At 40.2% G+C, this 15,123-nt stretch overlaps 1 protein-coding gene across 3 annotated transcripts; it reads left to right on the forward strand.

Moving 5' to 3' along the window:
- Positions 1–2,483: 2,483 nt before the first annotated feature.
- si:dkey-262k9.2 lies at positions 2,484–15,041 on the forward strand. Of its 3 annotated transcripts, none has more exons than XM_046044816.1 (8): positions 2,484–2,539; positions 8,633–8,693; positions 9,092–9,136; positions 9,837–9,866; positions 10,812–10,892; positions 11,035–11,103; positions 11,316–11,358; positions 12,628–15,041. In XM_046044816.1, the coding sequence occupies exons 2-8, from the start codon at positions 8,642–8,644 to the stop codon at positions 12,671–12,673; spliced, it is 366 nt and encodes a 121-aa protein (XP_045900772.1). In that variant the 5' UTR covers positions 2,484–2,539; positions 8,633–8,641; the 3' UTR covers positions 12,674–15,041. The 3 variants fall into 3 exon arrangements, with proteins under 3 accessions (XP_045900772.1, XP_045900770.1, XP_045900771.1); XM_046044814.1 differs by lacking the exon at positions 2,484–2,539 and adding an exon at positions 4,508–4,748; XM_046044815.1 differs by lacking the exon at positions 2,484–2,539 and adding an exon at positions 5,715–5,855.
- Positions 15,042–15,123: the final 82 nt, after the last annotated feature.

Below are 15,123 nucleotides of genomic sequence, written 5' to 3' on the forward strand. Positions count from 1 at the left end.
GTGACAGCCCCAGGACACACTTTACCATCCAGGCAATGAGATTGAGCACACATAACCATCCTGGAGTCAAGCTGGCAGACACATTTCTCCTGACACTGTTCGTCGATCCAGGAGTTCTCCTTGGGGAGATACTGCAGGTAGCAAGGCATGCAGGACCACAGATCTCATAGTGGTTGTTCATAGTTGTGAAAGGAACATACTCTTAGTGAGGTTTTTCAGCAAACCATGTTATCAAAAAAACAACTCACGGCACGTGTCAATAGATTGCCAGTTTTGGACTTTGATCCCAAGCCTCTGGCACATTACATACATTCAGCACTTTTATCGAAAGTGACTTACAATTACTATGTACGTCTGAGGTCGCACTCCTCTGGAGCAACTAGGGGTTAAATGCCTTGCTCAGGGACACATTTGTGGATGTGTCACAGTAGGGAATTGAACCCAGGTCTCTCACACCAAAGGCATGTGTCTTATCTACTGCACTATCACTAGCCCAGCTTGTTGGCATAAGCTGTCAAGATCTTGCACATAGAAGAGGCAACTTTATTGACACAAAGGTTCACACAACTACAAACAAATGGTTCAGGATCAATATATGAGTGACAATCTGTAAAAGGTCCACCAGTCCTCTGCAGTAGGGTGCACCCAGCCCAGAAGGACTTGCCATTAATGCCAGGAATACAGGAGCCTGCATAATTTCTCACCAACCATGGGAGGGTAGAATCCATACCCTGGGTCTCATCAGTGCCACTAGAGGCAATGATGCAATCTGAGGAGCTGTGATTAGTTTTTTGATACAAACCGCACAGGACTCCATACAGCTCTGGGCCAACTTCAACCTGGAGATTGTGCTGTCCTAGTGAAGAGCCATGCCAAAGGCAGTGTCTAAGACAATGCTGGAGCCACTTGGATAAAAGTTCATAGACCCAGGTTGAGAGGCAAGTTCCTCATCTGCCAGTTAACCTGTGAATTTAGATGCAACAACAAAGAATGTGCATGAACAATTACTGAACAGCTTCAAAAAGTGTAAGTTTAATTTAAATAAGTTCAGCACACTCACCCTAACATGATTTTTGTCTCCTTTAACTATGGAAATATTAAAGCCCTGGATGCTTATCTGCAGTGTGTAGATGGTGGAGACTGTGGCACTGTTCAAATATGCTCTGGCTATATTATATTAAGCATTTACATCTGGACAGGCAGACTGAACTGAGTAGAAGGATGCTGTTCATTGTAACGTCTGATGTAAACAAGTCCAATGGGACTTTGACTAGTAATGTGGATTTTGTCACAACTGGGATGACTTTCATAACTCTACCAATTAACCAAGACTTACAGTCTTTCGCCAGGTTCTGGTGGTGACATCCAGGTCAGAGTTGATAGTAGCTATTGCCAACTGGAAACTGGAACTCATTCCTGTGTTTATCAAGGGCGGGATAATGTAATCAAAACTCCAGTGAGGGACTGGTTTCAGTTCAGCAAATCCATACAAGCAATCCCCAGATGTGTGTTTGGAGCAGGTAAAAGCAACCTCAACACGTACAGCTTCATGGGAGTTCAACTCTGAGTCAGAGAGGCTGGAGTTGCTCTGGAGATAAACACTCTGCAGCCCCCCAGCACCTTAAGGACACTACGCCTGGAGTACGTATTGCCTTTAAAGAGCACTTCCCCTGAGAGGAAGATATCCACTGATGTCTCATGGTCTGAGCTTGTGATCACCATCTGACTGACAGCAGCCTGGTTAGGGAAGTGAAGATTAATGGGATAGTAGTGGGTCACCCAGGAGGACATATCATGAAGGAGGCTGTAGTCACAACCAGTGGGGGTCCAGAATGAGGCGAAGGAGTGTAAAAGGCCATATAGAGTTCACACTGAGGAGATAGGAGGAGCGATCACTGTGCATTCCCACAGACTTTGGCAGGTCAGTCATCTTTGACTGGCAAGCAGAGAGGAAGATGCGTTGCATGAAGCTGCTTTCCAGAACCTTCACAGTGACTGAGGTCCCAACACGAGCAGCTGTGATAGTTACTAGATGGTTAACACGTGCTGTTGGGTCATTATGAGGGGGAAACATCATCAGGAACTTCCTACCAGGCCAGACCTGCAGAGGATAAAATAAAATTGAATTACACTTATTATTCAATATAAAAGTATTTGCTCCCACATCACAACTGCAGAAAATGTGCATCCAGTGTGAACAATAACGCAATTTACAAACAAAGATGGACTACGCTGACAGCAGTTGATGATTTTATGACAGTTAACACTATACTTTGACTGAAGTGATTACATCTATTCAGTGTGGGCATTGAGCAGTGTTCACAGAAAGTCTACTTGTATAACAGATAGGCCTATGACTCATGGTGTCAGATTTCAACAAACTCAGCAGCCAATGAAGAACACAGTTCCTAGTTCCTGACTGAGTACACCTGTGTTAAGGTGCAGTCTGGCAGTTTCCATGATAACAAGGATCTTGGCGTAGGAGCAACAACATACCAGCAGTATATAGGGGCAACTCTGAACAACAGCTCATTTTAATGTAAGTTCACCTTTCAGCCAATATTCTTAATGAGTATGAAGTTACTACTTTTTACTGCTGTTTCCTACATGTTGATTATTTTTAGCACAAGCTTATACTATATGCTTGCAGTGGTGGAATAACTAAGTGCATTTACTTTACTTTACTAATTGTATGCTACTTTATCCTTCTACTCCACTACATCTGAAGGGAAATACTGTACTTTTTACTCCACATTGTTACGTTACTCTGTAGATTCAGATTATAAATAAAAAATATAAAATCAAATAAAGTACGTATTAATAAAGGGTACTTTAAGCTACCCAGTAATAAGATGAAATCAACTCCACCTTTGCCCACTGCAACATTTTGATGCTTACACATAAAGCTTTAAAGTGAATAACATAATATACATTACTCTGTGGACCACTGAATAATGAGTACTTTTACTTTAGGCACTTTCACTAAATGTGTATTTGTATTCTGTGGTATTACTACTTTTACTTAAGTAAATAATCAGAGTACTTCTTCCACCACTGATGAATTGTTATTGCAAATAGTGGCAAAGGTTAATGAAACAAAAGCAATATGGTCATTAATAACTCACCAAAAAGCCAAACTGTGTGGTGTGATCTATTTCATCATGCCTTGTAAATCACATCCCAATTCAGAGAAAAGACAATAAAGATTTCTCAACATACCAATTACTAACCATAATCCAGTGCACAGATTAGTATGTTTTGTTGTCCCATGGGTTGGGACATACCCACACCCCATTCATCACTCAAAACTAGACAAATAGAACTTCCTCAAGGCAGACAGCAGAACTGTTGAGACTTGAGTGTTTCTGGTGAAAGAGGGATAACCTAATGCTAATGCAAGTGTGCTGAAATTATTGAGAGTGCAGATGAAGGTAAATAATGGACACAGCTAAGCAAACAAAGGACTTATATGTTTGAGCACCACTGCTGGGCAAGTTACTCAGAAATTGTAATATATGACTAGTTATTACTCCTTAAAAAAGTAATGTTATTACTTTACTTATTAATGGGTGATAAAAGTAACAAATTTCGTTACTATATTACTTTCAAGTGTTTCCCACAGAATGACAGCGATGACAGCAGGAGGGGCTGGGGGGTGTATTCTAACGTTTCTGGTTTGTGCAGCCGCGTTCACGTGAGAGAGAGAGAAAGAGGGAGCGAGCCAGGAGGTGCTGCACAATATATGCTCCTCAATACAGCTCCTTAATCAAAAATGATTTTAAATACGCCTTGTGAAAATTTGGAATATCAATACATGGCGGTCCGCGTTGATAATTATCCAAATTAAAGGCTAACTATGGGAAAAACTTTCCCTACCACCCCCCTTCACTCCCAAACAAAGCAGTCTCTCCCGACTTTTTAACTAACATCATATCCATAACAGCAGCAAGGAGTGTGTTTTTTACAAAGCATATAGCCTAGGCCTATCGTTTCTTAACGCCACAGGCTGAAATAAAAAAAAAATAAAGCAAGTAAATCCCGAGTTTTAAACAGCTGTTTTACTGCACATGTAGCCTCTTTATAAGAGCAGTATTCAGTTGTTACAAAACGTTGCGTTAACACTCTCTCCCAACGAGTCCAAGCAGTGTGTGGACGTCATCATTTGTTGACAAACTAGGCTGCAACTGTCAGGTGATCTTAAATGTCGCCATGAGCTACTATAACTTCAAGGCACTTCTGAGTTTGTAATGTAGCTGTTATTTAATTTTTTTTGCTACTTCTGGTTCAGTTTAAATAGCCTAATAGAAACCAATTGAACTTAATTAGCACATATATAACTGATTTACATTAATGTTATGCATGCCCTAAGCTGCTATCATCAGTATCATCACCTCATAGTTCAGTTTCAGGAAAACGGTCGTGACAGCACTTACGAACAAACTCACGGAGGTATTTTCCACCATACAGCATGAGTGACAGGCAAGGGGCAGTAGCCTACGGTGCAAAATGAGGTGGCTGTGAATCCCCTTGTAGACTGAGAATGAAATGGCCCCGAACTTGGCCCACACAACAGCTTTTCCTGTTAACACGTCAGCTCCGCGGTGGCTTCTCTTATCGACAGGCTATAGCGGTGGTGAATGCTTCAAGTTTAATGGCAGAGAGAAAGAGACACACAAGGATTTCATTTTAAAAGCTTAATTTCCACAAGCGGAGTCCTCACTTTGCAACAGAGCTGTCCTCCCGTGTTGGTAGGTTACTGGTCGTTTTTAAATGTTGTAATTATTTGGCTGTATTGTAATAATACACAAATAGTAGCCTACTAGATATAGGTCTGAACGTTTTTGTAAGCTAATGAGCATCAGCCTGTATCCCGCAGTGTAACTTCTTTCTCACCTAGTTCAGCCAAATTCATGTGAGCTGTTTCTCTAAACAATTGCTTAGAGAGCTAAACAAGTTCTGTTGGTTATACAGTGAGTCAAAGTGACAATAACTTGATTTCATCCATCCAAAAAGTGCAGATTTCTCCCTTAAGGAAACGGGTTGTGTAAGGCAAGGGTGTTGTAAATAAAAAAAAAAACTGACATAGCGCACGGCAGCACCCCTCATCTCACTTCCTGTGTGTCTCTAAGATTGCCATTTACAGTGCCATTTACAGTTTTTTTTTAAACTTAAATTGTTTGTCTGCAGACAAATTCCCCCCCCTGCTAATTAATCATGCTGCTTGCCCAGGGAGTGTCAGACATGAAGCAGGGTACCAAAACGTCACTGAACCCTTTACATCTTGTCTTTGCAGAGTTTATTTTAAAATATTTAGAGTTGCTTGTTTTTTGGAAGAGTGAGTGATGCAGTGTGCATTTCAAATAGATTGGATTGGATTATGAAAACCTTCAATGTGATTGGGATAGGTTTTGTGATTGTGTTGTTAACAAAACAAAGAACAACAGCTTTGTCACGATCAGATAAAAAGTAAACCTGAGGTGAGCGTGCCCAGTCCTCTATGTCCTGAATGTGTTTGTTACTGTTTTGTTTTGGTCATGATAAGTGTTGAAAATGCCATCATTTTTGGTGCAACCATAGAATTCTATATTGTGTGACTTCACAAGTTTTGCACACACATGCAGAGAGAGAGTGAGAAAGAGAGAGAGAGAGAGAGAGAACAAATAAAGGATATGTGTCTTGGCAGTCATGTTCAGACACACTTTCATATCCTCTTAGGTGTGTCACTGTTGGCCTTTTTTGGCCTGATGCTCAAGAAGTCATCCTCAAACCATTAGTATTGGAAATAACTGCGTGGTTGTCAGACACAGTGTTTGTCGATGGTGGATCACTCACTGGTTTGAATAGCACCAACTGAGGTATTGTGAGTTTCGCATTATTTTATTTTTACCTTATCATTAGTTTCCTGGCTATTTTGTTTGCGGTCCAGCTGCATAGCAGAGTATGTTATGTTAAAGGGCAAAGGGAATTTGCATCAACCTTAAGTAGATAAACAGCTCCTGTAGAGATGGCAGAGTTGAGTACACATTTTGATAAGAACCACATACCACTTTTGTAAAATTGAATGGCAATGAATAACAAATGATCGAGGTGCTTTTCCCTTTCTGGCTCACTCTTTTTCCTTGTTGTTGGGCTCATTGGTTTTTAGAGCAAGTCTGTTATAGGTTTGACACGTCTTCACTATAATCAAAGTTTTCTTTGCGGTCGTCTTCCTTCTCTCATTTTTTTCTCTCTTGTATTTGTTTGGATATAAACTCTCTTGGCCACAGTAATTCTAATATCTTTGCAGGTAAGTGATTGTTATCGCTGGTGTCAAAGTCGTGTCAGTGATGCACAGTGGTTGAGCAGAGGGCTGTTATCACTGCGAGCAGATAAGAAAGAGATAATCTGTGTCTCTGAATGTAGCTCTGTTCATGTACATGTAGTAAACCTCTTTTAGTGTGTGCATTGTGTTTATATAGATTACACTTGTGGGTTGGAAAGAGTGGAAAATGTTGGTAAACCTTGTAAACAAGATTTAGTTGTACTTTGGGCTTGCCTGGCCAGACAGGTATGAGGTTCAAGGTTAATCCAGTCAGTGGGTAACTGCATTGGGGAATATTGAACAAAAACAGGACAGATTCACCCTCCAGCAACAGTACAGTATATGCCTCTCTTGGAGCACTGTACTCCAGTTATGTGATTTGTAGATTTCTGCATTTACCTTCTATGATCTTTGCATCTCTAACCAGAAGGCAGCTGGCATGTCTACTTTATAAGCAAGCCACTGGTTATTGAATGTTGCAAATTGGGTCTGGTATTAAAGAGCAAATTCAATCGGCATTCAAATGTACAAGAATATATTACCCAATTTGAAACATAATACAGGCGTCAGGATCCATGTTGATACAGAGGCAGTGGACTGGGTTGATAAATATTTCCAAATTGGATCAGCTTATTATTTCACCCAAAGCGACTCTGAAAAGCAAATTGGATACAGAAGGGGATTTTATTTGCAGCTTTTTACGTTGTTTGCGTTTGGAGATTTACTGCAGCTATTCAAGAGGCCAGGACAGCCCACACTACGCTCCCTCTCCAATGAGCCTCAGTTGTGTGATTAACATATTTTTACAATATAGTCTTATATATAACCAAAATAGTTCTTAATGCTGTTCTGCTGATTTAGCATGAAGATAATCTTGTTGTGGTCATGTGTGGCCTCACAGGGTGGACATTGGTCTCACATGAATGACACAGGCAGAATTTATAGAATTTATACATGGGATTACAGTTTGTGGTCAGATTCCTGATGCCTAGGTCTTTCTGTCAAACACCTTACTGAAAGAATGAACTCATATTGACGAGTCTCCTGTCTCCATTCTTAAAGTCCATGCCTCTTTTTTTCCCTCTTCCATTCATCAAATATGGTAATTGGAATCTACTCGCCAAACAGTGAGCAGAATCCACTTCCATAAATTGTAGTAATGAGTAGGAAACAGTAAGTCAGTAACTGCTGTGTGGGTGTTGGGTGGGTGTTTAGAGGTTTGTGGCTGTCCCTTAGAGCCCTATTTAATAATCTGCCATTTAACAATGCAGGTTACCTCAGTTCTTTCCACATAGTCATTAACTATGGAGAAGGAAACAAGGACACAATGGGCATGGTCAACAATTAAGAAGCGCATACACTGTAACATTTGGCACAAAGGTCAATGGGAGAGTTCCCTCTGTGTACAGTATTAAACATGTTTCAGAAACTATTGCCTCCCGATCCCCTGCCAACCCCAGTGGCTAAATCTGACCAATCATCCGGGACCTCGACTGAAAGAGAGGCCATTCCCATGTTTCCCATGTAAAAATATCACCATCCATATTGTGTTGGAAACAGCTGGGACTTTGTTTGGCGGGCAGAGAACATCTGTGTTTCACATCTATGTGGTGTTGATGGGGAGCGGAGGTAGGGCTTGTTTTGGGCCCTGTGCCACAAGGAAGAGGAGGAGATTTTTCTTTAAGAACAACAACTACCAAAACGGATGGGGAAAAGGATACCACAGCCAATGCAATTTCATTACTTAGCTTCCAGGATAACATGAAGTTGACAGATAAGAATGTGCAGGTGAAATTGAGCTCACACTTTTTCTTTCCCGATGAGCATGAAAAGAATATTGCTTAGCAGGATACAATAAACAAATCAGTTGATTTATTTGATTGCCTTTTGTTTTGCCTGTGGAAGTCACTGGACACTTTCGTGTTGCTCCACACCTGGCATAGTACCCACTGCATAGGGAGTGCAAAATGTTCAATAGACACTTGTTACCAGCTGACTGTGACAGGATTCTCAGGACAGTTTTTCTCACAACAGTTTTTCTGCTGAGCATTTTCGGAAATAAAGTCCCCCATTCCCTGACCCTTTTGCCACCACCCACCTCAGATTACAATCTAGATTTACATGCATACTTAAACCAGTTAAAACAGCACCAGGACTTGTTGGCTTGTTTTCCACCAACTAACTGACTGTGGTTCTGACACTCAAAGTACTAGACACGCCTCAATAATAGACAGTGTTGCTGCTTTCCATCATACTCTATCTCTGATTTCACACACATCAATGACTGAATATTAATAGCAGATATTTTTAACATTTCTTTTCCCCCCGCAGCATTTGAAGATGATGCGATTGCTGTTCCTGTGTCTGCTGCTGCTGCTGCCAGCTGCTACTGGTATGTTCTCATCTCTGTGATGCTTTAAGGTGATACACATCTAATCAGGATCTATGCATCCGTGCGCTGGAATGTTTTCCTCATCTATCTATGTATGTAGACTGTCCCACTTTTGAATTATACAACCACCTAAAAGAGAAGGTGCTTCAGTGAAACAGTGTTCACACATATAAGAAAAACATGAAAGAGGAACACGCATGGTGATATTAAGAAGATAGCAGAAATGAACAGCAGATAGACTTCACCAAATGTATGTAATACAAGTATACCATTAAACCTATTGTAGCCCAGATACCTTTTGTGCTGTACTGTCCTTGTAAGAATCCCCTGCATGTAGCAGTATTTTGGAGCAGAAATGTGATGAATATTAATATTTTATTAATGTAACTTTTTTGCAGCTGTTTCAAAAGAAGATAAAGAAGAGAAGGAAGGATCAGCTGACGGTATGTAATGCATCTTTATCTGGAAAATCTGGACAGTTGTCATGGTGCTGTCCAACAAGGTAGTTGTAACTGGCTAGTAACTGTAACTGGTAAATCTATTTAGGGACAGATATAAATTAATGTTATTCAAATTAAGTATTTAAATCAACTGAGAGATCACACCTGTACACAACAACAAAGAATATTTGTTTTCAAAGAAGTTATCCCACTATAATTTCATTCTCGGGTCTTTTGCTTGTTTCTACATGATCCGTGCACTGTTATCACTTCCAGTATTTTGTCCTTGTTTTGACTTTGGGTAAGCTTAGTGGTTTCTTTTGGCCATGTATGAGGTTAATAACCTCTTTTTTATTTCTTACTTAATGGTTTTCCTTCCTTATATAGTTTCATTATTTATTCTGGTCAACACTATTTGTTTATGGATGTGGTTCCTTGTTTGCAGTTTTGTTATTGCCTACAGTTTAGATTGTTTGATTTTCTGTGTACAATATTGATTTTTGTTTTTAAGTTTCATTTTTTTGTGCTCTCAGACCATTTGGTCCTCAACTGACTTCATAAAACAAACAATCAATAGTGTTGCTAAAAGATTAAAGGTGTTGTCTATATCCTAACTCTTACACTGTTATTATTTGAAAGTGCTCACATTGAGAAACATGCATTTCTGTATTGTTCAAGCATCTGATTTCTCCTTATTTCACAGATGGGGATGATGAGGATTCATATGAAAGTGGTAAGTTTATTACCTCAGTGTGGATTGGACGGCAGTGGGATTTTCTGTGTCACACCTACAAACACTGTAATTGTAGCTGTCCAGAGGAGAATATATGAAGGTTTGGATTCTGTAATTATTGTCAGTAAGTCAGCATTGTGTGTAGGGTGCTCTAGTCCAGAGAGATGTGTGAAGGCAGTGGCCCCTATTGGCTTTCCGTCCTCCCAACCATTAAGCCCTGAATTGAATCAATTAGCTCCCTGGAGGGGCCCTGTGGATTCTGCCAAAAGGCCAGTGAACACGTCAACATCTCCGCCATCGTGCCGGTCAGCTAATCAACACTGACATTCTCATTCTCTCTCCATGCCTCTCTCCATCACTCCTCATCTTCACTTTGATGGACATTTGATAGAATTACAGATCTGTTTAGAACAAATCTTGAGTCTTGGTGAAGCAGCCTTTCTGCTACAGTTCATCTGAAACCTCAACCCTCTTCCTCTCTGTAGACACTCATGCACATACAGTATACTGTATATACAGTACCATAGCCTGGCTCTGTCTAAAGGTAAAAAAAATACAAAAGCAAGCTCCTCTAAAGCTCACTTATTATTGGTGTAAAAACCACAAGTTTTTTTACAGGGGGTTTTGTGCTGTAGTATTATTCGTCAGGTGAACTGGTTTTGGTACAGATTAAACAAATTAGCTTGTTAATTAATGACTCTCTGCAAGAAGAACTATTAGAACTGTAGAACTATTCCTTTAATGACTTGGATCCTCTATTGAAACCCTGAAACATTTGTTAACGCACGAAGAACAATGACCATTCCAAAGTCTTGTTTAGAAGTTTGATTGTTATATTCTGTTTGCAGTAGAAGTACTGCATAAAGTGTTATGTGGGGGGTTAAAATACACCTGAAATCAGTGTAACTCGTATAACTGTTCTTTTGTTCTCTCTCCCACTTGTAGTGAATACTCGTGATAACACCCTTGATCCTCACTCAGTTGTTGATAAAGCCACAGGTGTAGAAGAAACAATGGATAAGAGAAGTATTTTAATTATAACTAGCAACATATATTCAGTGTATTAAAATGTTACATATCAAGTGTAAAGGATTCATAATGTCACAGGTGTCAACTTAAGTGCTCGTTTAATACACTTACAGCCAACCTTTTATGTTTTATCTTGTAGATCAACTCACCCTGATTGTCATCGTTGTAGCTGTGACTGTTTTGACTCTTTCAGTTGCAACGGTAGTCTGTAAGTATTCTGTGTTTTGTTGAGACATAATGTAGTGAAATGTAAAAGAGTGCCTGTTTCATTCCCTCTGTTGACATATGCACTGCTGTTTCAGTGCTTGGCCAGAATCACTGTAGTCCCTGTGTGTCTTGTAAAGCTTTTAATACCTAAGCACATATGAACTTTTTTCTTGTGTAGCCATGACCGTTTTTCTTTTTTATTTCTACTTGCAGCCATCATGTTAGTAAGACGCCGCATGCACAGTCGGCAGCAAGGGTAAGATAAAATCTCTGCACTTTCAAAGTTGATATTTAAAGTTTTTTTAAAAATCTATGAATATCTTTTTGGTGGGTTCCATTTTCTGTGTAACTCATTCTCACACTCAAGAAGAACATTTATTTTATCCCTACGGCCTCTGATATGTACTGTCTCAGTGTTTTACTGAGAAATGCATGTTCCACTTCGCGCTAAGTCAGCCTGCAGGTGACAGAACCAGTCTGGTGGGTAACAGCCTTTCTGCTTCCTTGCCAATTTGCCCTTCTCCATCCAACTTGTCAGCATTAAAATCAGACAAAAACACTCAGGTGGCAAAACACAACAAGCATCCACCCATCTCAACTCGTTTGGACTTGTACAGAAATTAGTATGACAGCCTGAGGTCCTCCACTGCCACCACTGAACACTCCCCACCTCTAACCCTTCCATCTTAGCCATCAAACAATAGCCTTAAGACAGTGCCACTGGGTCTGTATGACCGAATGGAACAGGACCTAACCTGTTCCAAAGCTTACCTCATGAAGTGAGGCCTGAGTATGACTCTACTCAGAAATAAAGCAATCCAGTAAACATGATCCTGGCGCCCGGACAACAATCTGCCAACAGCAGTCATACAGCAGAACAGCCTAAACCAGTTATACAGAGACGCTATCTCTACGCTTTTTGCCTCCCTTCTACACTTTGCTTATTTAACCACAGTTAGCTCCAGGAAGACTTTCTGCAACGTAATCAGGTTTCTTTTGTTCTGGAGTGCAGTAATGCATGACCTGCAGGTTGTGTCAGAGGGGTTACAGAGTTCAAATTAGACTCCAGAGATCTCCAAGCAGCAGGAGAACTGCCATTGTGGCGCAGACACTCAGACAATCTGCAAGGGGTTAAATTCCTCCCCAGGATTACTTGCTGCCTCCTGGGGCCACAGTCAGCTCAGGCTGTGTTTGGTGCTGACTGATCGCTCTGCTGAAAAGAGGCTTAATCACACAGCAACCTCTGGCTTGTTGGATCAACAGTGCCTTGCCAGGTTTATAAGTCCCACCTGGGGATGAGCTGTGTTTTGAGGTGATGCAGTCACCACGCACCTGTCAGAGCCCTGCAGCTTGAGGCAGGCATGCCGTTTCCAGAATTCTGACACGCAGGGATGTTTCTTGTGTCTTCCTGCTAACAAACTGAGAAAGAACCTAAAAATATCTTAAAGATGACATACTTTTGCTTTTGCCCCCCCTCCCTTTCCCTGTATTCCCTTCCTGCGACCCGTTCCCCCTCTCTCTGCAGGATATACTCCGTGCCTACAGAGCAGGACCAGAAAGTGTCCGTCTAATTCCTGGTGGAGTAGCAGTCCCATAACACGCAGGCAAGAGAGGAGCAATGCAGCGGGCTATGTCATCTCCTACTCAGGACAGTTACACTTCTTTGCACAACAGCCTGCTTGTCACCCTTCAGTTCATTGCTCACTCCTGCACAAACCCAAACTCATCAATACATATGCAATATCTGTTTTTTTCTTTTATTTTTTCACTGTTGTATACTTTTGTCTTTGTCCCAGCCATTTCTACTCCACATACACACAATTTAGCCTGGGACATTTGGAACATATTCAAACCTTCTAATTGGATTCTATTTGAGGAATCCAAATCAAAGCCAGTGAATATGGCTTAAAGCTTCTTTTGTTAAAAGGGATAATTTAGCACAGCCAGAGCTCCCCCCTTTTTTTACTACCTGAAACAAGAAATTATTCCCACCAGCTATGCAGTGAAACTGTATTTGCCTTCTCCTATTCAGTTGTCTGACATCTTCTGTTCCTGGCCTATTAGGAATGACAGGAGGCAGTGTAATAGGAAGATAAAAACCTGCCCCCCTCTCTCAACCTCAGTAAAAAAAGAAACAAGTGGAAATAGCCAGTGTGAACATCAGCAAATTAATCGACCGCCATGAATGATGATGTTTTCTTTCCCCCCCTCTCTTTTTCGTTTTGAAAGGCTTTCACTTTAGTTTCGCAGATTGTAAATAGCTCTCTGAATGCTGTTGAGAGTTAGATTAATGCCTCACACAGTGGTAGAGAGAAGCTGTGTGTGAGGGAGTGATAAAATCTCACGAATCAAATGAAGTGTTGGGGATGATTTGGAAAATACCAACAATGCCTTTGTTTCATTCATATGGTGTTTGATGGCTTCTCTGTTTTCATTTAAATGGAAATCAATCATGCCCTGTGAAAGAAAGCTTTCTATCAAAGAAGAGCCCCTGGTTGCTGTATTGGTTACAATACAGAGAAGGGAGCCATGTATTTTATGTGTGGCTTTATGAGCAACACTTATAATGGGGTCATCAACACTGGGAATGGCTACATGGGGTTAAACACTGGATTTGTCAAAGAAGGATCTCACTTTGTTCTTCCACTAAGTCTTGCAGCTAATCTCATCACTGGGAGCAAGGCCGGGCTCCAATCTAGCCAGATTTGAGAGCAAAATCAATTGTGCAGTCACGTCTTTATCAGGGTGCACAGTGGCTATTGGTTTATGTGGAAGTGTCAGCTTGGCATTTGTGATTGTGCATAACTGTTATTATTATTTCAGCACTGCGTGTACAATATGTGTATTAATCAAAAGTGTAGCATTGCCCAATAAGCCTTCAATATGTTTTAGCATTTCAAAGAGAGGACAATTGGACAAAAATTGCAGTACAAAACATTTCAGTTTTTATGTCTTTGTAGTCTACCTATTCATATTTACTCATGTTCACCATTCCTGTTGGACAAACAAACTGCAATGCAATATTTGAGCAGCAGAGTAATCTCTTTGAATTCTTTTTCCAAAATGTAGAAAGCAAACAGACTTGTGCAAAACCCCATAGAGAAATCCAGTATTTGGTCGAGCCTGCTCCACGCATGTGACCAAACTCTACTCTCCTGTAAAGCCTTTCTGCAGTGATACTACTGATGTAAATGTAACAAATGTAGCTGTTGAGCTTTATGTCTTTCTCAACGTGATGTATGTGGAAAAGGTTATTTCTTTTTTTAAAACTGTCTGATTCTCCTGTGGTGGCCGTAACAGCTCAATGCTTGCAACTTAACAAAAACACACGCAAAGACACAAGACACAAGAAAATGGAAAAAATGCTGCAAAGTGAGAAAATACAATCAAATACAGAAAACACAACTAAATACACTCAACAGAACAAAATATGTAAATGAGCTGCCTATACAGAAAACACAATTCAACAAAATGCAGAAACATTGTGCAAAGAGAGAAAACACACAATTTGTCTTATGTTTTGTCGATTTAAATGTATTTTTTAAGTTGCAGTGCATTCTCAGGGCCACCGTACTGAAGTTTTAGTTTTTAATATATAAAATATTATATGTATTAACAAATGTGGCTAAATTGTCTTTTTATATACTTATTGAATTCAAGGGGTTATGCCTTCTGTCCATTATTCATTTATACATTGTGTATAAAAAAAGCTGTGGTGGTTGGTCAGATATTTGCCAAAAACAATTTTGTAATGTAAAATATTTGTAGTTTAGTGTCATATTGCAGAAACAATGTTTAAATGTATGTATCCGGATCTAGTAATTGAGCTGCTGTCATCTTGATTTTGGTCTTATAGCAATAAGTGAATACTACTGTGTATATAGGTCTGCTGAACTCTGGATTGTGTTGATTTTGACATTAAAGCTGTTATGAAATTTGCTTGGTTTCTCCCACTTTGTTATCTGCATCATTTTGATGCCATATGGATGCAAAGATAATGCGCCACTGGATCTTGTTTAAT

Source organism: Micropterus dolomieu, linkage group LG03 (assembly GCF_021292245.1).
Source record: "Micropterus dolomieu isolate WLL.071019.BEF.003 ecotype Adirondacks linkage group LG03, ASM2129224v1, whole genome shotgun sequence".
NCBI classification, from domain to species: Eukaryota; Metazoa; Chordata; class Actinopteri; order Centrarchiformes; family Centrarchidae; genus Micropterus; species Micropterus dolomieu.